We start from the raw sequence: 27,059 nt of genomic DNA on the forward strand, positions 1-27,059 counted from the left end.
TTAAGCCTTTTCTCTACTACTAACCACAACCGAATTCAAATTGCCAGACCACAATCTCACAGAAAGAACGAGCATGAAACATGACCTTTTGCTTAAGGTACCAGTCTTGATGACAGGAAGATCCAAGCTGCAGAATTCACATTTAGCTACTCAACAGGAAAAGTAGTTTACCAACCAGTAATATCCAAGAGAAAACAGATACAAACACTCAGACAGGTGTTCTCCAAAACATATTTTTAATGTAATCTGCATTTCAAGCCTAAAGAGAGTAGGAGCAGAGAAATATGCTTGTTATTCCTTTTTTACATTACTGTTAAAACTAAATTACTTCACGTAAAAAAGAAACTGCAATACTTCCATACACAGAGCTACCCTTGCATAGGAAGTCATTGCAATAGAATGGAACACAAATACAACATTATTTAAAACCAACAACAGCTTTTCGCTCTGCCCTCACTGAGGGCTCAGTTACTTTTACACTCAAAGCCAAGAAATATGAGCAGTCTAGTATGTCTCTCATCAGAATTACCAAAATTACTTCAAAGCGTTAAATACCAGTTGGCGTCATTGCAGTCACAGTAGGTAAAATTAGTGTTTAGTCTACTTTTTCATGCTTCTCAATGTTTTAGATAATAACAGTCATTCAAACTCTATGTTTCAAAGCATGAAGAAGCTATTTCAAGAGCATCCATGTCCTGCCACTGTCACCTTGCAACTGATAAAGAATTGAGGAGAGGCACACTTTTCCTCAAAAGGTTTTCATCTAATTACAAATCCTCCTTTAAGGATTTTGCTATAGCACTGCATTACTTTCTTTAAAGTAGTGTTTGTAAAAATAGAAAGAGGTTAATTTTAACCAGTTGCAAAACAGTTGTTAAAAGACACCTCTTTGTGGACTTACAAACTACAAGAGACTATTTCCTATCCAGGGAGTGTTGTGAAGTATATATGGAAAACTAAATATAATATTGTCCTGCATTTCAGAAAGCATCTTTAAACTGCACTTAATAAACAGAACAGACACTGCAGGCAGTTGGACTCTTGTTACCGCCTAAGTGATATAAAAATAGGAATATAATTTTAGGGGTTTTTTATGAGAATATTTTTCATCTTCCTTGTTGAAGTACTTCAGTTGAAACCTACAACTCTTAAAAGAAAAGCTATTTTAGGCATTTATCCCTTTCCACAAAAAATGTAACTTAGAGGTCTCAACAAGCAAGGAAGTATCAGCTCCTTCATCTCAGGAGAGAGATACTTGTAAGTTGTTTCATCAATTTAAAACCTGTTTCATCCCTGCAGGACATACAATTATTTCTACAGTGTTTTCCTCCTTTTTTTCTGTGTCAGTAGCTCAGAAGAAGTATTTCTCATCAGAAAAAATGTAAAATAGGAAGAAAAGAGAAAAATGGTGAAAGAAGGAGTTAAAAGTATTACAAAATTAAAATCAAGATAAATAAAACAGAATAGTATAAACACACAGGTCTAAATGCAAAGTGGCCATCAATGCATGAACTCAGCTGCAAGGACACCTAAGTCCAAGTTATCTGGCAAGACAAGTATTCTCTTCAGCAGAGAGCTTCATCACCATGAAAAATTAAATTCAGCATGGAGGTGATAAATCCTTTGGACTGATGCACATCAGTAGATATTTAGACAGAAATTTGTGCAATAAATCAGCATGTACTAATAGCCTGGTTGTTTCTAAAGAGCAGCTAACACAGTAAGCCTTTCTTGTAGCAATATTCACTAGATTTACACAGAACTAATAGTGATACGCTTTCACTTTTGGGAATGCTTTCCATTTAAAAAATTGCTAACAATTAACAACTTTTACATTATATTTCTGGACTAATAATCATAAATCATAGAATGATTTGGGTTGGAAGGGACTTTAAAGATCACCTAGTTCCAACCTCTCTGCCATGCACAGAGACACCTTCCACCAGACCAGAGCCCCAGCCTGGCTTTGAACTTTCAGGGATGGGGCATCCACAACTCCTCAGAACAACCTGTGCCAGTGCCTCACCATGCTCACAGTAAACAATTTCTTCCTTATATCTAAGTCAAATTTCACCCTTTTCAGTTTAAAGCCATCCCCACCTCATCCTTTCACCCCATGACTTTTTACAAAGTCCCTCTCCAGCTCTTTTGTAGCTCTCTTTCAGTACTGGAAGGTACTATAAGGTCTCCCTGTAGCCTTCTCCTCCTCAGGCTGAACAGCCAACTAATAATATCCAACTAATTTCAAACACGGCAATTGTCAGTTATAAAGACAGAAATTTAAACTAAAACCAGCAAAGAGCAGAACAGATTACAAAGTAAAAAACTCTAAAAATCTTTTTCTCTGTGACCTATACAAAAAGAATTATTCTTATGACTTGATGCATAACCTATTTCTAACATGGTATGATTTGCTGATTATCCCCACTTACAGAGCAGCAGAAAAAGCATTAAAATGTATAAATTCAAAAACCAAACTACACATTCTCACAAATGAAAAGCTGAGTGGCATGTGTCCTAAGAATTACAAATCACAGCAATTCAGTCAATTAACTAGAGTTTAGTCTTGTGTGATGCAAGAGAAACCTGCATCCTGGCCTGTATCAGCAATAGTGTGGCCAACAGGATCCGGGCAGCCATTATCCCCTGTACTGGGCACCACTGAAGCCACGCCTCGAGTGCTGTGTTCTGTTTTGGGTCCCTCACTAAACAAAAGGTATCGAGGTGCTGGAGCATGTCCAGGGAAGGGCAGTGGAACTGGAGAAGGGTTTGAAGCACAAGTCTGATGAGGAGCAGCTGACCGTGCTTGGAGTGTGCAGCCTGGAGAAAAGGAGGTTCAATGGAGAATTTACGACTCTCCACAATTACTTGAAAGCAGGTTGTGACAAGGTGGGGGTTGGCCTCCTCTCCTGAGTAACAAGTGATACAAGGAGAAATGGCCTTAAATTGAGTTAGGGGAGATATATATTGGATAAAAGCAAAAATTAATGGAAAGAGTGGTTAAACAATGTAACAGGCTGCCCAAAGGAAGCAGTTGAGTCACTATGGCTGGAGGTATTTGAAAGACATGTAGATGTGGCACTTACGGACACGGTTTAGTGCTAGACTTGGCAGTGCTGGGTTAAGGGCTGGACTCAACGATCCTAAAGATCTTTTCCAACCTAAATGATTCTATGATTCTTGTAATAGTATACAACACAGACATGGCAAGGGACAAACCAGTGAAAATTGCTTCAAAACAGCAACTCTGGTAGTGACAATATACAAACAGCACTGCTTTCAATACATCTTTGCTTAAAAACATCCCCATAATTTTTGCAAAAATGGCTAAGCTAGTAGGCACCTGTACACTGCCATACACTGGCAGGAATGCCAAAACAAAACAAAAACAAGGAAGGGCTATTCTTATGTGCTCCCAAGACAAGTTCTTCCTCAAGTTCAATCACAAATGACAAAAATGTCCAAACATCAACTTAAAGTACTAAAAATACCCTCCTAACCTAATCAATTTGGATTCTAAATGCCTCTTATCTCTGACAAAGGCATAAAACAAGTTGTTGGATTTCTGGAGCAAGAACCCCATAGGTACACTTACTGCCCATGACTGAGATGAAACATTAAGTCAAAAATACCCAATATACTAGATGACTAAACTTGCAAGTAAACTGTATCCTATCCAACAGAAATTAATTTCACTTTAAGACATTTGTAGGGCTAATGTGCCATAATAAATCCTACTATTAATCAACAGTAAAGTGCTGAATTATATTAATTACCTGAATCGCACTCACATTTATGATCTTCATTTATAGACTTCTTATCAAGTCAAAAGAGCCCTTTCTGTTGCAAAAGCTAAGCTGTTGTGCAAATATTATAAAAAATAGGTACTTTAATAGTAGCTATATACACAACAGAACTTCTGCTTATGTTAAGTACAACTGACATAATAGAGATGAAAAATCCATGCAAGTATTTATAAAGATACTTGAAGAAAAAAGGACACTGCTATAGAACTTTTCAATACGCTGGCAGACAGCCACTTACTATACTATATGATGTCTAGATCTGGACTGATAAACATCATGCCATCAACATGCTTTAGTTTTCTTTTGTAGCTAAAGCTGATTTGCAGATTTTAAAGCAGAGCATATATTTGATCTATTTCTCATAGAAGTGTATCATTAAGGTTTGAGGTTAAACTTCAAGCAAACTTCACATCTAGTCACAAAACCAGAACAAGCAAGACATTAGTGCAGAGGCGAAGGTGTCAGTTGTACATCATGAGGACTCTTCCCCCAGCTGCACAATGCAACAGAACAATTTTCAGATTTAAAGTTCAAGTGGACTATAATAAAAAAAAGCAAGCTTTTCTTCTCCCCAATTTAGGAAAATTTTCCAGAGGATCAAAATGAAAGCAACCTCAGTTACAGCAGTCAAAAAAGTCAAACCCAAGTTTGGAGAACTGACAAATAACTCCAAAATTCATCATGCTATGAAGACAGCATTCTCAAGAGAGCTCTAAACAAACTGCAAAACAAGATTGGCATTTAAGTTGAAATTGGCCAAGTGCTGCATAGAAATATGCTCACACACAACAGTCATATTTAAGCCAGTGCATAGAGAAGATAAAAGCACTTATGGTAGTTGCAAATGTTAACAAGTCCATACAACTTGCACAGTTTAGCAATGAGTCCATAGAAAAAGAAGAGAGTAAGAGTAGAAACGCTCAAGCAAAATCAAAAAAAGATGACCTTCCAACTGTATAAAATCCACATAACAGTTATAGTAAAAAGACATCAGTGGAAAATATTCTATTCAGTCCCAAACACCCAACAGGCAAATCAGACCAGAAAAGACAAGCCTTTGGCAGACAATTTAAAAAGTCTAAATATGGCATCACATTTCTAAATAATCCACAAAATATATTATATGGCATATTTATATTAAATACTGGGTAACCAACTCTGCAGATCTGATGCTAACAACACTAGCCAATGAGAGCAAAACGGAGCAAGCTAAGGGAACGCTGGTGTATCACAACAGTGCTCAAGTAAAATATCACCATGTCGTGCTTCAAAAACAGTGCTCTGGAATGCCACACTATCATCTATGGAGCAAAACAAAGTTCTCTAGTTTTTCAGGGATATGCCCTGCATAGGATATGTTATGATTCACTATTACACGAGCAGCAAGACACTGCAAAGTAGTATGATTTATGGGCTGAATTAAATTCTTTGCTATTTCCTTCTCATCCAGCAAATCACTAGCTGTTTGTTTACATGAGTTTGTGGCATCGAAATGTGAACCTGACTTGATAAGAAGATTCATGATGTCTGGATGGTTGTTCAGTGCAGCAATGTGTAATGGACTGTTGTTATCAGAGTCTCTGACATTTACATCAGCACCACATTCCACCAGGATAGCAGTAACTTGTAGAGAGGGGAATTTACAAACTGGGTAGCGACCAACACATGTAGTATTATTGTCAACAGCAAGGTGAAGTGGACTGAAGTTATTCTTTCCTCTAGGCTGAAGCTTGAGAAACTTGTAAATAGTTTCTTTCTTAAAATGTTCCTGCTCTGAACTGCAAGGTACTTTCTCCAACAAGCAAATTAAATGCAAAATGATGGAAAGGGCTTTGTTCAGCTGTATTGGATCAGGAAGACACTGGGTTTGTTTCATGGCCCGTTCTATTTCAAGAACGCTTTTGCACAGTATACCCATTAGATCATCAAAAGTGACAGTAGTGCCCAGCAGGCCTTTTGCCCTATCCTGAAGCATGAAGGAGAAAAGTTCAGCAAATGACAGCAAACTGCTGGCTGTCATAGGGCTCAGTGGATCAAGATTGCTCTGCTGCATGTCCAAAGCATATTTCCATAAATTGATGCAACGCTTGAAGTTTCCGGAGTCTGCATACACAGCACCTCTGTATCTAATATAGTAGGATGTGTCTGGGTGAGAAGGGCCAAGAATACGTTCTCTAATTAACAATGCCTGCATTCTCATTTCATCTGGGTCTGCAATAAGACTTTCTAGCTCTTCTGAGCTGTTTACCTCTTTAGCATAATCATAAGCCATAATTAGTGTTTGTGGCACAGGTTTGCTGAGGATATTAGTCCTATCACTGTATCTCATTTCCATAGCTCTTTTCCAGTATTTCAAAGCACCAAGAAGATCTCTCTTTTTGTCCACAAATGTTGCTCCTAGAAGTTCCAGGGCATTTATGCGCTCAGCCTTACTAGTTTGCACATGCTGGGTCAGAAAGTCCACTATATTTGTGTGGCCAGTCACACTGGCTGACAGAAGAGGAGTCATTCCATAACCATCCTTTTCCATTTTAGCACAATACTTGAGAAGCATCTTCATGATCTCCAAACTTCCAGATTCTGCACAGTCATGCAGTGCTGTATTTCCTGCAAGACAACAAACACAATTACAAAAATCATATCAAATTACAGTCCAAATCTCACCGTGCTAGTAAATAGTTTAAAAATCCCAAATATTAATGGTTTTAAAGCAGGTTTTGTTTCCCCATTTTTGTACCATGAAAGCAAGGCTGCCACACAGTTATAAAAATCAAAATGTTTGATATTATTATCTGAAAAAATTAAACAGGTTTAAGAAAAATCCCCAAATCAGAATTAAAATAGAATTCTTCACTATATAAAAGCACAGGAGTCGGCAAATCCATTGCATCAAAAGTCAAGCAAACAGGACAGGAGACCAGTTTGATTGGACAGAGAATTCCTCTTGGAGCTCAGGAGGAAAAAAAATTGGATGCTATCTGGAAACAAGGTCAGGCTTTGCAGGAACTTAATAGAGCAGTGGCTCATATATGCAAGGGACAAGATGCAAAAGGTCAAAGCTCAGTTAGAGTTGAAACTGACCAGTATTGTGTCAGACAACAAGAAGGGTTTTTAAAATACACTAGTAGCAAGAGGACATCTAAAGAAAATACCAGACTGATATTTATTGAAGATGGTCACCTGACTATTAAGGGTGAAGAAGTGTGAAGACATTAAATGCCTTCCTTTGCCTCAGTCTTTAATAATACAGATAAACTATCATCTGCCCAGTCCCCAGATTTAGAATGACTTCAGGAATCGTGACTTCTCATTTGTTTAGACGCCTCTCAAGGACTATCTGAGAAGCAGTTCTCAGTTCACAAGTCCATGGGACCTGATAGGATTTACGCGAATACTGAACATCAACATCCTTCTGGACAAGTTATCCCACTGTGGGGTGAGTAGAGTCAAGGTGCACTGGGTGTAGAACTGTCTGAAGGACAGAGCTCAAAGGATTGCAGTGAATGGGGCTCCCAGTGGCTGGAGACAGGTCACCAGATGTGTTCCTGTGCTCCTCAGGACTCAAGTCTAGGGAGCACAGTGCTGTTCAATACGTTTGTCAATGACCCACATGCAGGAGTTGAATGCACCATTAGAGAGCCTGATGATGAGTCCAAACAGGGAGGGGTCTCACAGGACGAGAGGCCTTCCGGAAGGATCTACACAGATTGGTGCACTGAGCAATCATCAAGGGCATGAAATTTAGCAAGAACAGACACTGGACACTGCCCTGGCATTGAGTAATACCTGGCACAAATAGGAATTGGGAGAAGAACAGGCTGGGGAGCAGCCTTGCAGAAAGGGACCTGGGGGTGCTGGTCGGCAGCAGGCTCAGCGTGAGTGAGCGGGGTGCCAGGACAAACCCCACCAAGAGCTGCATCAAACACGGCACAGCCAGACAGCCCATGGAGGTGATTATTCTGCTGCTCTCAGCACTGGCATTGCCTTCCCCAGAGTGCTGTGAGCAGTTTTGGGCCCCACAATTTAAGAAGGATATGAAAGTCTTCAGACACACACAGAAGATGGCAACCAAGTTGGTGACAGGGCTAGAAGGAATGCCCTGCAAGTAGCTGCTAAGGACTTTGGATATGTCGAGTCTGCAGAAATGGATGCTAAAGGATTATCTTGCTGCTTTCTACAGCTTCCTGAGGTCCCTCAGTATCCAGTGACAGGACACATGGGAATGGCTCAAAACTGTGCTAGGACACATTCAGACTTGATATGAGGAAACTTTGCTTCAAACACTGAGGAGGTTTTTTCTAGAGATGGTTGACTCCCCAAGCCTGCCAGTGTTTCAGATGCCTTTGGTCAATGTCCTCACTAATTTGATTCAATTTAGCTAAAAAAATTGGTCAGGTAGATGATCACTCTTCATATTCCATAAACCAACAGGAATAATTTATTCTATAAGGGATTTTTTATTTGCTTACAAGTATGAAACAGGAACTTAAGATGGCTACCTCCATGCTGCTTCAGTTTTCCCCCTTTCCTTGTTAACTTTCCCTTCCTCTCAATGCCCAGCAATTATTAAAAATTAGTGGGATCTGCACGAAAATTGAAGCTGGGCTAACACAATATTGGCTTTGTTTTCACCTACCCTGTAGTTCTTCCTCTCGTCACCTGCCATCTCTTTTGATTTTCATGTTCTGAAGAAATTACTTTACTCAACAGAAAACATCACAACAGACCCTGCATCTCAGCTGGGATCTCTGAGACTGCTGGTATAGTCTAAAGAAGCAGTATATTTTGTCAAGGGAATGTATAAACCCTGACAATCTATTCTTAATACTTAGGCCTTTACCTTAAGTTCCACCTTAACCCCTCTGCTTGTCTTGTTAGGATTCCCAAAGACAAGAAGAAAAAAAAGTTCACAACACATAATATACAGACATCTATGTTATAAGCAATTTTTGATTTACATGCCGATTATTTTCCATTAGCGTGACATTGCAGAGTCTTTTGTATTTAATGGCATTCAGGTTCTGATACCATGTGGGGAAATTTCAAGTAAGTACCAGTGCACCTGTTTGAAAATATTCACAGAAAATTAGAAAACAAGTATTGGATACTACAGCTAAACACCTAACTAGTTGGCTGCAACTAGATGGTGGTTTTACTTAACTTCAGATATACTTCACTGGAGCAGAAAGAAAAAATGAAGACAAAATCTCCAGGCCCCCTCCTAACATAACGAAGTCTCTCATGTGGTTGACTGACTTTAAAATCACACAATTCACACCTGCCCTTTTCTTTATAATATATTATTCATATTACAGACTCAGGCAAAGAAGATTTTCAGCTTCATAAAAAATTAATTAACAGAAAATTCATGTTCATATCTACCTCACAAACTGATTAAGATTTCCTATATTGTTAGCCCAGCAAATACAGTTAACTGCTCATCAGATCATCAGTTTCTTTTAGACTGCTGGCAAGTTTCCACACTTACAAAGGACACCTCCTATTCTAATGGTTGTCTGCCCATTCCTAGTAATAAGACTGGCTTTTAAAAGTTAAGACAGTTTCAGGAAACTTCCTTATTTCTATTTTTGGTGGGCTTATGTTTTTAATGCCAACAAGACCATGATACACTGGGCCTTGCTGTTGTATTTGTCTCTAAGTAAACTACTATGGATTAGGAAGGAAAGCACCAGAAATCTTCAGGTCATGTGAAAGATAAGAATATATTTGCACAGTCTACAGCTCCTATATACCTATATACTTTAATTTTTTTCCCGGACTCTGATATCTAGAATGCACACTTCACTCTTTATACTAAAGTATTTCATTAATGAAACTCTAGTCAAAAGCATGCCTGAGATCTGCTTTAAAAGCCTAACACTGTATAGAAATAAATCAAAACTAAAGGTGAAGTCTTTCCACTAATACATTCTTTCTGGCAGAAATGCATAGTTTACACGGGCTTAAATATGGCAAATTCCAAAGCAAAAAGTGAATTTCATACATATATATAAGAAACAATATTTCATACTTATTTAAAACACTTCAGAAATAGTAAATACGTCCCGTTTCCAATTCAATTAGAAGAACTTAATGTAGGTCTATGCAAATAATTTTGAAACCCTGTAACTTCTACATATGTGACTTCATAACACACTTAACTCCTTTTTAACAAGGCACAGTAAGAGTAAAAACAGTCAAAGGAAGGAATAAAAACCAAGAAAGCAAAATTCAGAAGTGTCTAGTCAAACCATAATTACTCCCCTCTAAATTTAATATCTCTTTCAGCAGCAGATCCAGAAACCTTAGGTCCACAATGTAGACCTCTATTCTGTGTTTTATATTAGCAGATTATCACATAGCAGCTTGTTTTTATCTTCTGTCAAGCTGAGACAGAAAATGTTTGTCTAACACTTTGCAAGTTTTGGTATGCAGAAAAGGGATATAGAGACTTAAAGATTGCTTAGATGAATATTTTCTAATTGGCACTGGGTGTTTTGTTGTGGTTTCCTCACTACTGTCCCAAACATCCATTCCTCACTCCTTCTCTTTAAGTTCTCAAAACTCCACATGTAAATTGAACTCCTGCTTCTTCCTCAAACTGTTTTGTGAACCATTTGAAAAAGAACTCACAGCACATTTGAACACTTTTCGACGGTCTCAATTCCAGCAACTAGAAAAATATCAATAACAGAAAAATTGAGTTATCCATAACAAACTGAGTTTCAATCCAGGCCCAGCAGATGCCAAAATTTAGTTGACACATTAATCAAATTCATGCAAAAGATGAGTAAAAAACTATTTTCTAAAGCTTATGACTCATGTTTTTGCAATTAATACCAGAATTATGAACATATTTTGTCCCCTGAACCATATTTTAAGTGCAAAATTATTTTTTTATAAAAACCCATAAAATATATTAGAGTGCTTAATTTATTGACAGTGAACTTAACTGTCAAAATATTCTTTTCCTGAAACATTTCTGAATAGTGACCAGTGATTTTACAATAATTTACTAAAAAGTAAACTGAGGAAGACATCCCACATATGACACAAAGTGGCATATGAAACTACCTGTTAGATCAAGATTCATAAAGCTAAATCTAGTTCATACAAAGAGAAGTGATTTCCCACCTTTCTAATACCTCAGCCAATTTTTAACATTTAATAGCAGTAAGTCAGATATAGGTCTGGCCACATTACAATCTCTACTGAGACTAACAAGACTTTAATTTACAGGAGTAGAGATTTAAGCAAATTTAGGTGGATTGAAACTTGGCAAATTTGGTGTATATGGCATGTTGGCAAATTCGGCATACATCAACTATAATTCTCTGTCTTTATCTGACATCACAGACCAGAAAACTGTTAATATGCCAACTGAGAAAGGACAAGACTTTGACATTCCTAAGAGAGGAAGATGTCAAATGTAGACCTATATACAAACCTACCTACACACATGCCCTTTATTCTTCTTGCTATGCTGCTGAAAGTCTAGCTAAAATGAGACTACAGCAGTCAATCCAGAACTAAAGAATGGCTGGTCTCTCAGAATATCTTTAGTTCTGCATTTATTGATAAAGGCAAAACCAGATGCATATGGATGTTGGCTGAGCCAGCAGTTAACACAGCTTTTTCAGGGTGTACTCAACTCCAACACTATCCTTCACCGCAGATCTCCGCAACAAGCAGCTGTTTCTAATTTCAAGTAAATTTTTAAAATATATTTTAAAAACAGTAACATAAAAGCATATTAAAGATAAATAAGCCAAAAGGCATCAGTAACATCAAAGTTCTCACTATTGTTTCAAAACTATTAATATATATTTTGCGAGTTTTGACAACCACAAGAGCGCCAGCATACTACATACTGCAGATCCATCACCACATAATGCTGCTTTTGACACTCTTTTATCAATCCCCAGGCATACACACTATGACTGAAAAAAATCCACACAAAATAAGCTTGGCCACCGTCCAACTAAAATCAATCCAGCAACCTGTATGCCATTAATATACAATGCAGCTATGCAGAACATATGGTAATATGCTTAAGACTCCAAGGAATTTCCAACTGGATGCCCTAAGTTTGAAACAATTTAGGTTTTTTAATTGATATTACAATTACTGATTTCAGTTTATACAACCTATCAGAAGTAGTGGTAATTTCCAACTTATTTAAACTACAGTAGCCCTTAGAATTAAAATAACCACAGCTTAATTCATGCCATGTATAAACTAAATGCAAGGCCATCACTACTAATTTTTAGTGTCTGCACCTCAATGAAGTTTGATTGGACTGCACAGATACAGGAGTGGGAAGAATACTTCATAAGAAAAACAAGTTTCCATAGAAAAGCTCCTAGGAGCAGACAGATAGTTGAGCTGCCAACTTAAAAAAAAAAAAAAACAAAAAAATCCCCCTCCAAACGTACACCCCAACCCTAAGAAATAACACTGCCAGCCATCTATACCTGGCAAGTATCAACTGTTAAATTAGAGGAAGAATTTGAAAGAAAACATGGGAGCGGCCTTAATATATAAATCAAAGGCTACACATTAGCCACAAATTGACCAGGAATTGAACAGTTCAAATAAATACAGCAAATCAACCACTATTCTGTGAATTAACTCATCCATTTCAGAACATTACATTGTCTATAGCGTCACTATAGTGATTATATCATCTATAGTGATAAACAGTGGCTGAACACAATTCAGAAGTTAATTCAACTTTTGTAACATTATCTATTCAGTAACAGACTAAAAAATGTTATATCTGTTGCTGCATTAAGAAGGAAAAATGCAAAAAAAAAAGCAAAAGTACTCTGAAATTATTCTCTTTGATAAGTAATTTTCCAAGAGACACATATGATGGTGTTGGTCAAATTAAAGTAATTTTTTAAAAGTGGGAATTATTATTTCGAAGTAGGTTTCATTTAATTTTTTAAAATAAATTTTTAATTGTAAAATAGCCTGCAGGAATTTAATCACATACCAAAGGTAGCTAGTGTTACCATAACATGAAAGGCTCCTTGCACAGACGAAAAACTGAACTGCAGATGGTTCTGGTAGTCCTGATAGTGCTCTGCTAAATATTGACTGTCACTATATTGTATTGCTAATCCTGCTTAAAAACTGATTCTATCTGTATAAAACTTTACTATTCACAGAACCTAATTACCTTCCTATTATTAAAAATAGCAAAGAGAAACAGAATAACTGTAACTCCAGTCCTTCCAAATCTTGCAGATACAAAGTATGGAAAAAGCTTTGGATAGATGGTATTGTATCTTCATTTTACTCTGTTGTTAACAGGACTCCTTTGAAGTAGTTACGAACATTTCAGAAACACTTCACATATCACAAAACTAATTATCCACTATTTCCAAAAAGCTTACTGGAGTGGGGGTGGGTATTCAAATAGAGAAGGAGGATAGGCCTTTCTAAGTCAGAAGCAAGTAATTTCCAAAACAGACTGATAGCTTGTGACAAGGGAATGAAAGAACATGAAGCCACAACACAGAAAATGATCTGACTTGATTTGCAACCAATTAACTGCATCCACTTCCTAATACTTCCAATATAATTTATCAAATTCTCACGTTGTAAAACTTACATTAAAACTTAACACAGATCTGATTTTCTATGTAAGATCATTAAAAACAGAACAAAAAGTATTTAATTTAAATGACTGATCAGTGTGTAAAATCAACCACCTGTATATATTTTTGCAGCCTTACAAATGATTTGATCACTTTTATAAAGTGATTTTTTTGAAGTAACATTCATTTCTCTTTCTATCACAGCACTTGAAGTAATTCAGTCTTCCAAGAGTCTTTACTGATTTAAAAGTATTGCCAGATACAACAGGGACAGTGCACAAGAAAACTGTTACACATCTTAGTATGCATAGAAAATAAAAACTAAATGTCTTTTCCTTTAAGAAACTAACTAAAAATTGCAAAGAACTGCTAATCTCAACAATTTATTTTAATTTAATTTCCACATGCTGTAAGAGAATAATTGCTATCTTCCTCACTGAAGTACTTTATGAGAACTTGTATTATCAAGTTTACTAATTATTAAATTAATAACACCATGCTGTTAATCATCTAATTCCAACAAAAGCTTTTTAGTTAGAATTAAACTTAAACTGTATCTTTATCTTTCTTATTTAACTTAGAGACATTCCTCCTGAAGTTCAGTTTCCACACATGGTCACATACAAAATATCTACAAGTTTCAGCGCCCTGTACCGTGTAATACCTACCAAAAAAGGAAAAGGAAAAAAAAAAAAAGTAGCCCCCTCCCCTTCTGCCCCCACAAAAAAAAGACACAGCACACTTTTAGAGCAAGTATTTATTCACAGGGAGAATTTAAAAAAAAAAAAAAAAAAAAGGCAACAACACCACCAAGTGAAACAAACAAGAAGAAATATCACCCAAGGACCTTTGGACCTTTGTGGGGTTTTTTTTTTTCTACTCCCTCCCTGGCCCCTCAATGATTCTATGAACCTTGGCAACCAGAGAAGACAAACACCCTCAGAAGAAAATAAACCTGTCAAGACTCCTTAACATTTACCTCATGAGAAAACGGATTATTTTTAACACATACTAGGCCACACTTGTCATAAAGGAAAGAGCATGACCCTCTATAATCCCCCTACTTCTGGGTCTGCCGTGTCTGTAAAAGATTTTTTCCCTTACCAGTTATACCTTCCAGCACCCCTTATAAAAAACGATATTGAAATAGCACTAGCCCTTAATACAGCACCCACAGAGACAGAGGTTTGTATGCTTCTATACTCCTCAAAATGAGGAAACAAAGACAACAAATCTTGTTCACCATATTATTTTACAAAACTATCAAATACAGTGCCAGTGGAATTTAAGAATCACAGTATGTTTTTTTAATGCAAACATTCCTGTGCACATCTCAAGCAACAACTAAGAAAATGCATAGTCCAGCATTTCTTAGGAAAAAAAAAATTTGATTTTCTAATACTCTGAAGGAGAAAAACCAGTCTTTAAGCTTGCTGATGAGTCCGTTAACTACTGAAGACAGGCAGAGTTGGTGAAAACCACTAACAAAACCACAGAAAACACTTTGAAGAGAGAGACCACATACCAAGCCACTGAGAAATGGAAAAACTTACCAGCTATGTTCAGGTAAAACACCTGCCTTTCAAGCATGTATTTTGAAAAAAGGTTACAATTCCCTTGCATTAGGCCCATCCTGGCTACCAGCACATGTATACTTTATCTATAATATAACTCATTAATTACTGCAAAAATGGATTTTTCCCCCCTTCCTTTCTGCAAATCTGGCATAGGAGAATAAAGTATAACTCAAACTTGTGCACTGCAAATTTTCAAAATGCAGGATCTTAATTGTCCTGCCTGGAATTTAGGCAGAAGTATAAGATTTCTTTACAATCAGTCTGAATGAAAAAACCAGATCTACTGGGGAACTTACATGAAATATTGTACCTTAAATAAAAAAATCAAACAAAGACAGCCCCAAAGAGCCCAAATCTGTAACCCGGAATCCCTAAGATGACTGACACTTGTATTAAGAGAGTAAGCATTTCCCTGCCTACACATCACCAAACGAAGACCGTGCACAGGAGCACATCAGTGGAACACTGTATTTGAGAATGCAGTGATCTGTTCTGAAGGTAATAATAAGGTAGCACCACTCTAATAACAAATCACTGGCAGGCTTCATAATGCAGCAGAACAGAAAACGGCATGCAGCTGACACAGGACACGCTCCTCATCTGGCACAGAGACAAAACTATGCTTCATTTGCAGTTTTAGTTTAGGATTCCACCTCCCGAAAAAAAATGTGTTTCTGCTACTCTAACATCATCCACATTCTTCATACTTTTAGGAACAGCCTAACAACTTGCCATCTGAGAGATCATTAACTACAAGTGAAATTCATTAAGGTTTATTTTTAATTTGCAGCTTCTTATAGGAGTTTTTCTGCTGGCTTCAGCTGGGATAGAGTTAATTTTCTTCACAGTGTCTGGTATGGGGCTGTGTTTTGGATTTGTGCTGAACACAGGGTTGATAATACAGAGATGTTTTGTTATTGCTGATCTGGGCTTACACAGAGCCAAGGCCTTTCCTGCTGTTTGTACTTCCATCCTGGTGAGGACATTGGGTGTGCATGGGAGGCTGGGAGGAGACACAGCTGGGACAGGTGACCCCAACTGACCAAAGGGATATTCCAGACCATGTGACATCATGGTCTGTACAAAAAGATGGGGTGAACACTTGGAGTGATGGCATTAGTCTTCCCAGGTAAGTGCTACATGTAATGGGGCCCTGCTCTTCTGGAGTTGGCTGAACACCTGCCTGCCCATGGGAAGTGGTGAATTAATTCCTTGTTTTGCTTTGCTTATGTGCACTGCTTTTGTTTTCCCTATTAAATTGTCTATATGTCAACCCACAAGTATTCTCTCCCTGGTCTCACCAGTGGGGAAGTGAGCCAGCAGGTGCCTGGGGCTTGGCTGCTGGCTGGTGTTAAACCAAGAGAGTAGTACACTGGAGAAAGCCATGAATCAGAGACTGGTAAATTAATTCACTTTGTGAACTATTGCTTAGGCTGCTTCCTATCTACAGACTTCTTTGCTGTTTACCACAATTACAAAATAATAAAACCCATCCACATTTCTTACTCCACCAATCAGTTTGTCCCTGTCACTTACACTGTTCATGTAAACTAAAATATTGTTTTAAAATCCTTTGCTTACAATTCTACAGCCTAAATCCTACACAGAAGTTCAGGAAAACTGTGGGAAAGTTCAGATCTGCAAAACAGTAGAAACAAATACCACCAAATGCTTGTACTTTAAATTCAGAACAACTGGCCATCTCGGACAGTTGAGGACTCATCTGCACAAACATCCTTCTTCAGCACCCTCTACCACGCCACACTGCCAGACCTACACTTCACCTCATTCACCTTAGTGTAGCATCTCACCTGACACAGTCTGAAATCTTTATGAACAACTTAATTTCCTGGCTGTACTTCTGTAACTTTTTCAAGAAACTCTGAATTTTCATAGTCCAAAGCACAGCTGTGGGATTCTGCATTTTAGAAGCAGGATTTTACCACATGCTTTCATTTACTCTTTCATACATTCAGATGCATGTGAATGTACCTATTTTTTCTTATCAAAGTATTCAGATTCTTCCCTGGAACTGTCAACATTTGAAAAATTTTCCTATCTATCAGTTCATGAGGTTTAAAATGTGTATTAAGTTCTACTCTGCAATATGAAAATCCAGTGGAAAACCACAAGACATAGTTCAAGTAATTCTGCCCCCCACCCTTACACAAGCTCTATGAATAGTATCTGAAAAAGGATCTATAGTAATCTCCCACAACAGCATCTCTACTGAAATTACATAGTTCTACTCTTATAAGGAGCACTGCAATTTTAAATGCAACTATTTTTTTTTTTTTTTACATCTTTCATGGAAAAATAGGCTTCTCTATACATGGCCCAGGAAGGGGCCTGTCTAAAAAGAACTCACATACAAGGACAGCAACAACTTTTACTACTCAGGGCCAGGACACTCAGGTGCTCTGTTATCTTCCTGCTACAAGCACAAGACACACTGTCAGCTATCCAGCACATAGCAGGGAGGAGTACAAACTGATAGTAATACACAAGACTCTTCGAGGCAGAAGGTGACAATGTAGAATTAATCCTGTTGGATTAATTTTAAAATCTATTGCATTTCTGCAAAACAAAACTGGGAAGAAGGTTACCTGCTGAATCTCAGCCACTGTTATAATACTTATGGCTACCAATTGTCCTCAGTTCTTTTGCCTTTCCACAGATGACTTTCGGAGTTTATAGTACTTTCTTTGGTGCTTGCTTTACCTCACCACTGCTTATTCAGTAACTTCAGAGATCAGACTTCAAGATACCAAAAAGTATGCTCCTGTCCTACCAGAGGGGATTTCCACACATTACCAACAGACAGCTATTACGTACACACATCCAGTTGTACACATGCCAGTTTGAAGTATAAAATGAGTTTTAATGAGCTGAACCATATCCAATCCAGCTTCTTTAATTAAGGATCATTTATCTACCTTAAGAACCTTTGCCCATGCTCCTAGATGCAGGTCACACAGAAACTAAAGGAAGTAAAAAGGAATTAAGATAATAATTGACAGCACTGAGAAAATCCTCAGTCATTAAAACAACAAATAATACTGATTCACTAATAAAGAAAATAAAAAGGATGAGTAAGGTAAAGCCTGCTCCACCAATATAAAATGAGGGAGAAAAGGAACTGCAGAATTACATCTTTTTCCCTATCAAATCAAATATTTAACAGCATTGCTTGATTCACACCTATCATATAAAATTATAGGTTTAAAACTAAACCCCAAGCAGTTTTCAGCTGCTTACACACTTTATATTTAGCTTGCTATTCCGAGAACATTATTTAGAAAAATGACATTTTTATCTTACCACAAGTCCATGATGATTCATACGCAACCTCAATCCCTTACAAAGAAAGATTTTATTTCCCTCTGCCCACCTCCATGACAAATCTGTAGTTTAGCTTTCTTTACGCTAAACCCACATATTTGCATGATTTGCTGAAAAAAGGTATATTGAACCAAGCAGCTTTTCTAAAGATTACTTTCACATTTGGTATTTACCAGTATGACACAATAATCTAGACACAAAGGATGTTTTAACACAAATAACTGGAAGATAAAGTATACAGTTACGAATGTAATTAGCCTGGAAAAGGCAATAGAAGTATTATGCTACAAAAAGAACTGCTAGCAAATTAGTTTATATTTATATATTGGTATATATTAAAAATCCCAAAGCCTGCTGAAACATAATCCTGGCCCAGTGAAATGAAAAATTACATGTAACTTGCAGTAACTGGTATGGTTTCCAAGCTAATATCACAACTAAATACAAGTCTGATATGTAACAACAAAAAAAAAAAAATTAGATATCCAACTAATTATGATCACAGGAAAGAAAACGAGAAGTCTTCACTTTCCATGGTAACAACAGAGCACTGTAAAATGGGTTTGAGATCTGTGAGCCACTGGAAATCCTTCTGTCGAGATCACAGTCACCTGCATCTTCATTTCTTTAATCCTAACATATATTTTTGTTTACTAACATTGGAAAAAGGTACAAAATTACTCAGTAATCTGGAGGGAGTGCGTGAATAGCGAAGTGGTTATTCATTTTCCAATGCAGAAAGTAATTATTCTCCTTTATGTGTATTTCCTTAGACCAGTCTTACTGGCACAGATTGGTTTTACGCACAGCATACTTGATTTGTTAAACAATAGTACAAAAACCAAGAATACCAGCTCATGTATTTGAGTACATTGATAGACCAACCTGCTACACAGAGAGATTCTCAGCAAGTTTATTAGCTTGTAACACATGCATAAATGTGACATTCCATATGACTAAGTCTTTTAAGAATTAGGGATTTAAGATTAAAATGCATCAATTCTAAAAAAAAATTATAAACCACATTAAAAAAGAGTAAAAAGTAAAAACATAGCTATAAACACTTTATATCTTACGCTTTATGAGAATAGCAGAATATTTTTTGTCAGACTCCTAAAGAAGTAAATGAGTAACTTTACCTCTATTTACTGCAATGAAAGCGAAAAAACTCACTTACCTTTAACGCTTTTTCTGTTCACATCAGCTCCTTTTTCAAGCAAATACTGAGCAATTTCTTTGTGGCCTTTATAACATGAGATCATCAAGCACGTATGCCCGTGACGGTTTGATACTTCCAGGTCTGCTTTGTGCTCCACAAGGTATTTGACTATTTCCAGATGACCATCAAAACAGGCTGCTCTAAGCGGTGTTGAATTTGTCAGCGTTGTGTTGTTGACAGATGCACCATGATCCAACAGACACTGAACAACCTTCAAATGGCCGGCAGCTGATGCTGCCCACAACGGCGGAGCCCCCTCGATAGTCTCGCCATCAAAATTCACCGAGCCGCCAACCTCTATTGAGGCAGAGCAATGGTCCAACAAGTATTCCACCATGTCGAGGTGACCATAGCGGGCTGCCATCAGAAGTGGTGTGGCACCATTGGTTTTTTCTAACATCAGTTGGGCCACCTCTTCCCTTGTTTTGCTCGCCAATAGCTTGGAAAGGAGCCGCAGCTTGCCATCACGAGCTGCGTTGAAGACTGCTGTCTTTAGATCCATTTAGTCTGTACCTCTTTGCTTCCTGATGGATACACACCTGATTTTTTCAGTCAAGAGTTTATTGGAAGTGCTTAGCCCAAACAGAATGTCCCCAGCTTCTTGTCAGATCGGTTTCATCCAGACAGAACAACATGGAGACTCCCAACAGGGTCCTGACGAAGCGCAGGCTATGCTTATCACAAATCTGTAAAAGGAGAATTCTCGATGTTTTCACCTCCTACTTCCCAAACAAGCAACCGCATTGTATTTTCCCACAGCTACACCCAAACAAGTCGCTGTTATGGCGCGCCGGTGTCCAGCTGCATTCCTTGGGACTCTCCCGGGCCGCGCGGTGGCCTCTGAGGAAAGCGACGGGGAGAAGGGGGCTGATCCTACCAAGGCATTATCCATACCAGACACAGAACGATCCTCTTCTCCCTCATTCCTCCGTCAGCTGCACCCCCGACTCGTTTCGGGGCGTATCCCAGGTACACAGCCCCCGGCTCCCGCCGAAGACCCCCATACACGCACCTCCAGGGCAGCCGGGCGGGGAAGGCGACAGCCGCACGCCGGCCAAGCCCCGGGCGGCGGGGAGAGCCCGAGCCCACCGCTCGCCGCACGACCGGACCCGCTGCGTCCCGAGCCCGGCGGTCCCATCCCCCTCCCTCCTTTCCCTCACGGCACCCAATCCCCCCGGCCGCCCTGCTCGACGCCTGCCGGAAAGGCCCGCCAGGCTGCGCGTTACCTTTCCGGAGCGCTCCGCACCGTCTCCCGCCGCCGCCGCCCTCAGAGGGACGCGCCCGCCGCCGCTGCCCGCGCTCCGTCCGGCGCTTCCATGACAGCCGGGCCCCGCCGCCAGGGCCGGCCCTGCGCAGGGGGCGGGGCCGCCCCGTCGCGACCAATCAGAGCCAAGCTTCGCGCTCCCAGGGGCGGGACTACGCCGCCGCTCGAGGGCGCCGTGCTGGCGCGGCAGGCCGCTAGGGGGCGCGTGGGAGCAGCAGCGCGGGGGTCCCGGGAGTGCGGAGGGCGCGAAGATCCCGCGGAATCCCGCAGAATTCTACAGAGGTCCTTCGGGAAGGCGTTTCATAGACACCCCGTGGGCCTTGTAGGGACACATCTGCCGTCCGTCCGTATACCGGCACTGCTGGCTTCCTGTGCTCCGCAGCACAAGGGGGACAAGGAGCTGCGGGAGAGGGTCGGCGGAGACCACAACGATGGTTTGGGATCAGGAGCATCTCCTGTACGAGGAGAGACTGCGGGAGCTGGGCTTCTGTCGTTCAGAGAAGAGAAGACTGAGAGGAGGCCTCATCAATAAATATCTCAAAAGCAGGTGCCAAGAGGATGGTACCAGACCCTATTCAGTGGTACCCATCGAGGCGCAAGAGCCATAAACTACAGCACAAGAAATTCCACCTCAGCCTGAGGAAGAACTTTACACTGAAAGAGGCAGAGTGCTGGAAAAGGCTGCCCAGGGAAGTTGTGGAGTGTCCCGCTCTGGAGACATTTAAAACCCGCCTGTGTAACCTGCTGGAGATGACTCTGCTTTGGTGGGGGGGTTGGACTGGATGATCTCCAGAGATCCCTTCCATCCCTAACTATTTTATGATTCTATGATTCTGTACATATATGCTTCATTAATTTTAAAAAATTGGATTCAAATTCCAGTTTTGCAGCACAGAGGATGCTCTGGCTCTGGAAAATGTTGCTGTTTGGTGCAAAAGTTGCTTTTCATGCCTGAGATTGCACATGGTTTGCTACAGGCTTAGGATCTTGGCATCTACTGTGCATTCCTCTGATACTGGAAAGGGAGAAGTATCCTCAAAGAGCTGCACCTGAGCAAGGGAATGTAAGTTCTGTCACAACCAAGTATGTTGCCTGGAAGTTTCAGAAAGGAGCCACATGCAGAAACAAATTCAGAGAAGCCTCGTAAGCATTAATGGTCAGTAATTTGGATATAAATTTGAAATTCAATCTAGTAGCTTCCCCATCTTTAAAAAAAAAAAAAAAAAAAAAAGTGGAGGGGGGGGAATAAGAAAGGGAGAGAGAAAACTAGTTCAATTTTTAATTTTATGTACAAAAGCAATGTATCAGAGGCTGGGTGGCCTTTTATCCCTTTGTACCTGGTGCTGACAAGATGGTGCACAGACTGCTGTTATTTTGTCTGCAAGACTCAGAAGAAGAAAGATCATGAGAAACTGATGGGAAATTAAAGTAAAACCATTAAATTTTTTACAGAAGTGGTGGTATTAATTTATGGAGAGGTATTAAAAGACCTAACTGTGTGAAAATGCTAAATTAAAAGGAAGTGGGGGAAAGAAGAAAAGAGAACATTTTCAAGAAATGTGAGTAGAATGGAGGATTTATTTGAAGAGGTTTGCTGGGTGTGATCAATAACAGTTGGAAACAAAATGAACAGATGAAAGGGCATACTTAGCATCAAAAATAATATGCTGGTAGGGAGGCTTTGCCAGGCCAGAAAAATAATTTTTAAGTTGGGAGCTAATTGATAGTCGTGGTGGGCTGTGTAAATCATAGTGTGTGTAAATAAGGGACTATAGGGAACAGTTCTGCGCTGGAGGGAACACAGAGATGGTAACCTGACTGACCTTCCCCCTTCAATCACTGGAGTTGTCAGGACAGGCAGTAAGCAGTTCAGTCAGCACTGGTGGGCTTGCAAATTACAGGGCAGTGGGCACAGTAATCTGTCTGTGGGTGTCAAACACAGCCTGTCCTCACCCCCTCCCAGCTCTGAATTAGGCCAAGGTCTTAGGAGAGGGTCCAGAGAAGGAATATTGGTCAACTAGGCCAGAGGAGAACAGGAATGGCTTCTGCAGAGATGTAATGCCTGGACCATGGCAGAAGATAATCCTGTGCATGCAACCACAAGGCACACTGATGGGGAGTTCAGACTCTGCCTGTCAAACCACTGGGCTTCTTCTTTATATAAAAACATCTTACTTCTGTGGCAAAAAAATAATTCTGCCGTAATATTTCTGAAATCTACCTTAGAGTAACTAGGTGTAATCATCTATGAATTAAGCAGAGAAATTAATTATTAAACAAAATTTTACAGGAGTTATACCTTTCTGAGTGCCCTGCTGCCATTTTTCTCTTTCGTATCTCATTATATATACATCTTCAAGAGTTTGATCATATTTATATTTTAATAAGGTCATTCTCATGAAGTAAGTGGACTTAAGGAGATCTGACAATGTGGCTGCCTCCTGACTGCTCTGTGAGTTTCACACTCTCACTCTGCCTTGTGGAGGAAGCACTTTATTGGCAGCACCTGGGGGCTGGGGGCACTGAGAGCCAGCATGGTATAGTCCCAGCCTGGACTTCCCTACTCAAGTTAGCATCTGGCTCCCAGAATGAATGTAAGCTCAACTTCCCAAATGTCAAAAACAAATATTTTGACCCAGTGTACCAGAAGTACCATGAAAAATAAGAGATACCAATCCATGCTTTAAGGTTTCAACTTCAATCATTCACAGCTAGTCAATCTGTCATGGGCAGACAATGCCAGTGACAATTTAATTTGTCTTGCCTCCCACTCTTTTGGCCCCATGTTGGATGTAGGAAAAATGGCTCCAAGCCCATGGGGAAGAGGGGTGTGATGTCAGGCTGGGATCTCTTGTGGTGCCACAAACATAATGCATGCCATTGAAAATAACAAGTCAGTCTTGATGCTTGTTCAGTTTTTCAGTTTTTTTCCTCAAAACACTCTGGTTTTGAAAGCTGTGTATGGAGAATGGTGTTAAGTGAAATAATAGTGTTGCAATTTCTTAGTTCTCACCTTGTGGTATTCTTGTCCTCACAGCTGTTCACAGTAGACAGCAGAAGGGATTTGTCACATACACAAGAGACTAACGTGCTATCCACCTTGCAGACATCTCTGGTTTCGCGTGGAGCAGTTGTCCCCTCAGTGTCGGGGTCACAGCTCTGTAGCACTGTGTCTCATATGTCAGTGCTTTACTGTTGTATTCACATCCCTCATTCCAGATTGAAGATTTGATATTAATTTTGTGTACAGATGGTAATACCATAAGGAAAAAGTTACAGGTCACTAGACATTTCTTGGCAGTGCTTGGTCTGAACCAGCTGAAGGGTTTTCAAGATCGCCATGGATAATATTTTGGAAGTCATATTCTGACTTCAGCAAGAGATGTAGTTGTAAAGTGCTGTATGCAGTTTCAACCCTTCAATTCCTTATCCCTATGACACAAGGGGCAGAGGTTTCTTCATCTTCAAGGTAGACTATGCTCAGCAATACGGCAAAGAGAAATCTAATCCAATCCACATCTCAGGTGGTAGCTTTGTAACTAGAAGGGATATATATGCATTAATACAGTGATTTCTTCAGTCTTTAACCCACTTTTGTTCAAGCAATGTTTGATATCCCTAGCATGACCATACTTCTGTCAGGCCCCAAGCTAACTGAGAAAAGGCTGTGTTCCATTTTGCAAGGCAGACAAGCACTCTAGCTGTTCTGTGTTATGTCTGCAGTCTGTGTCTTCCGTAAATTGGTACCCAGCTGCCTACACAGACCCGTCTGAGAGTCAGGTCAGGAAAGCAATATAGGATTTTACATCAAGTAGACCTCCAAAAAGGGGAGCTAGAGCAAATGGCAAGCTGAGCAGACAGATGCATAAAGCATTTGCAACTGCCTGGATGTGAGCGAAGGCGAAATTATTCGGTAAATTGAAACACCTCTTCAAGCATAGCCTGGATCTTAGGTCTTCTCTGAGGTATCCTGACTCCTGGGCAACAAGGGAGGGATGACCAGCTCCTGTCAACTGCTGCCAAACTTACCTTAGTAAAGCCCCTTCCTGGCTGCCAGTACTTGCCCACGCCTCTGGCAGCCCCACTGGTGTCACAGATACCACCACTCATGCTATACACAATCACTGAGACTTGCTCTTAACCATGAATATTTATGTATTTTCATGTAAAGCAGAAGAGCTTTGTGAAGGCAGAGACACCTGTGCTGGAAATACCTGTTGCCAGGGGCTGAAACACAGTGGGGAGAGCTCTGCATTGGCTGGCCAGGGATGCAAACCTTCACCCCTGGGCCAGGGCCAGATTGAGGGCTCAGGGAACCTTCTCATCTTGCCTAAGCCTGATTCAAGAACAGTCTGTGTGTGCCGCATCACATCACAAAATAGCCCTCTCTCCCTCAGGACAGCAGCTCCATGTGCCCTAGACACACCCTCAACTTGGGGAGATTGTATGCATGAGGTAATTGCATATATAGGCTTAGTCTCCTAAGCTGTGTTTGCTCACGCTAGGTGACATCAATGATTTACATGTTCAACTTCTGGTCTAAAAACCCAGCCCTTCATATGAAAGTGTACTCTGGACAAGCCAGATGACAAAGTTTCTTCCTTTAACTGAAAACTCTTCTTTCTATCATCCTGACAATAAAATTCTGGGAGCTGAATTGTTAGTTGTTTCATCAGCAAACAGACTTGTGCAGATTGGTGTTAAAATTTTGAGAAATTATGAGATGGCTGTAGATGTGAGTCATCAGGATCTGAAAAGTTTTGGCATGTTTGCTGAACCGCTGCAAGCTGTGAGCCCTCCTTGTCCCTTGGTGTTTAACCCACAGCTGACAGCAGAAACTGTGGACTGCAGTCTGCCTATGGACACAGGCTGAGAGAGAGAAGTCTGGTGTGGGGAGGTGACTCTTTCCTTATGAGGAAATAAGCATCTCTGCCTATTCACCCCAGGGTGTAAGGATGACATTTTATTTCTAGGGGAGCCAGGGTTTTTTCCCAAGTAGCCATAACAATATTTGGCTCTCTAATTTTTTCTGTACTATGAAAACAGGGAAATAAGAAGGTAATTATCTAAGTTTGTTTACAATATTTAAAAAGTTTTACAAATAATACTAATTTTATAGCTATTAAATTTTACATTTGTATAGCTGTATGCCTGTACATATTTATTTTCATATAAATAATTTATAAATTAACTTCCCTCAAATACATGCAGTAGTTTAGTAACGGAAATATACTACAGGACACAGATGCTATTCCAAATGATGCAAGGACTTCTAATAGGCATAAATAAGGCAATTTTAAAGGCAATTTTAATTAACCTATGGCTTTCCACATTATTTTGGTGTTTGATGCGCAAGCTGCAAAATTTCCTTTCCTCTCTCCATTGTTCTGGTGTTTTTTCAAGAGGTTGAAAGTACACTAAGAGAGATTGCAATTTTCAGATTTTCAACATAAAATCAGTGGCAGTGGTGCACGTAGCTTTCAAGGCATTGTTTGACAAGCTTGTGAAAGCTGATTTTCTCTCCTGGAATGCTTTTTTTTTTTTTTTTTCCCCTCTCCTGGTAATCCCTGGCATGCATAATAAAAGACCTGCATGTTTGAATTCATATACCCTAAGACATTCCTGCTAGCCAGTGCATGACCATGCATTGCCTCTTCAATATGGCATTCTGGTAGAAACTGCCCTAGGTTCCATTGCAGATCTGGAGCAGTAAAACTTGTAAATTTACAGGGTAGGATTTAAATGCAGCAAAACAAAGTAGCTACCAAAGTAGCGACATTTGCAAAATCGAGATAGTCTCACCAGAACAGTGGTTTAAATCTGACAATTGTCTAAGATAGAGATTAAAAAAAAAAAAACAACAACCCACCCCCCCCCCAAAAAAAAAAAAACCCCAAATCAAAACAAACCACCTCCCCCCCGTCTCGGTTTGAAAAGAAAGGTATCTGCTAGAGAGAGGCGGGCCTCTCTAGGAATGGGGAATTCCAATCCCTTCCCTCCAAGTTATTATAATTTGGAAGATTAAAAAAACTTTTCAGTCAGAGCTATGGGGAAAGGAATAACAGTCCTTTCCTAGTAAATATAACAGGACAGACAAACAACAACAGCAATTATAATAATGATAAAACAGAACCAAGAACCCCGAGGGGCTTTGTCTCACAAGCCCGGGGCAGTCTGATCCCTTGGGACCCCAAGAGCACCGAGCCAAAACGGTGGAAACTCCGGGGTCTGATGACTGGAAAGGGT

At 39.7% G+C, this 27,059-nt stretch overlaps 1 protein-coding gene across 2 annotated transcripts; it reads right to left on the minus strand.

Moving 5' to 3' along the window:
• Positions 1–217: 217 nt before the first annotated feature.
• Positions 218–20,856, minus strand: FEM1C (fem-1 homolog C). Of its 2 annotated transcripts, none has more exons than XM_040089986.2 (3): positions 20,776–20,856; positions 19,508–20,235; positions 218–6,413 (listed from the first exon to the last, which is right to left on the minus strand). In XM_040089986.2, the coding sequence occupies exons 2-3, from the start codon at positions 20,049–20,051 to the stop codon at positions 5,104–5,106; spliced, it is 1,854 nt and encodes a 617-aa protein (XP_039945920.1). In that variant the 5' UTR covers positions 20,052–20,235; positions 20,776–20,856; the 3' UTR covers positions 218–5,103. The 2 variants fall into 2 exon arrangements, with proteins under 2 accessions (XP_039945920.1, XP_039945921.1); XM_040089987.2 differs by lacking the exon at positions 20,776–20,856 and adding an exon at positions 20,444–20,464.
• Positions 20,857–27,059: the final 6,203 nt, after the last annotated feature.

This window comes from Hirundo rustica, chromosome Z, assembly GCF_015227805.2.
Source record: "Hirundo rustica isolate bHirRus1 chromosome Z, bHirRus1.pri.v3, whole genome shotgun sequence".
In the NCBI taxonomy this organism is placed as follows: domain Eukaryota; kingdom Metazoa; phylum Chordata; class Aves; order Passeriformes; family Hirundinidae; genus Hirundo; species Hirundo rustica.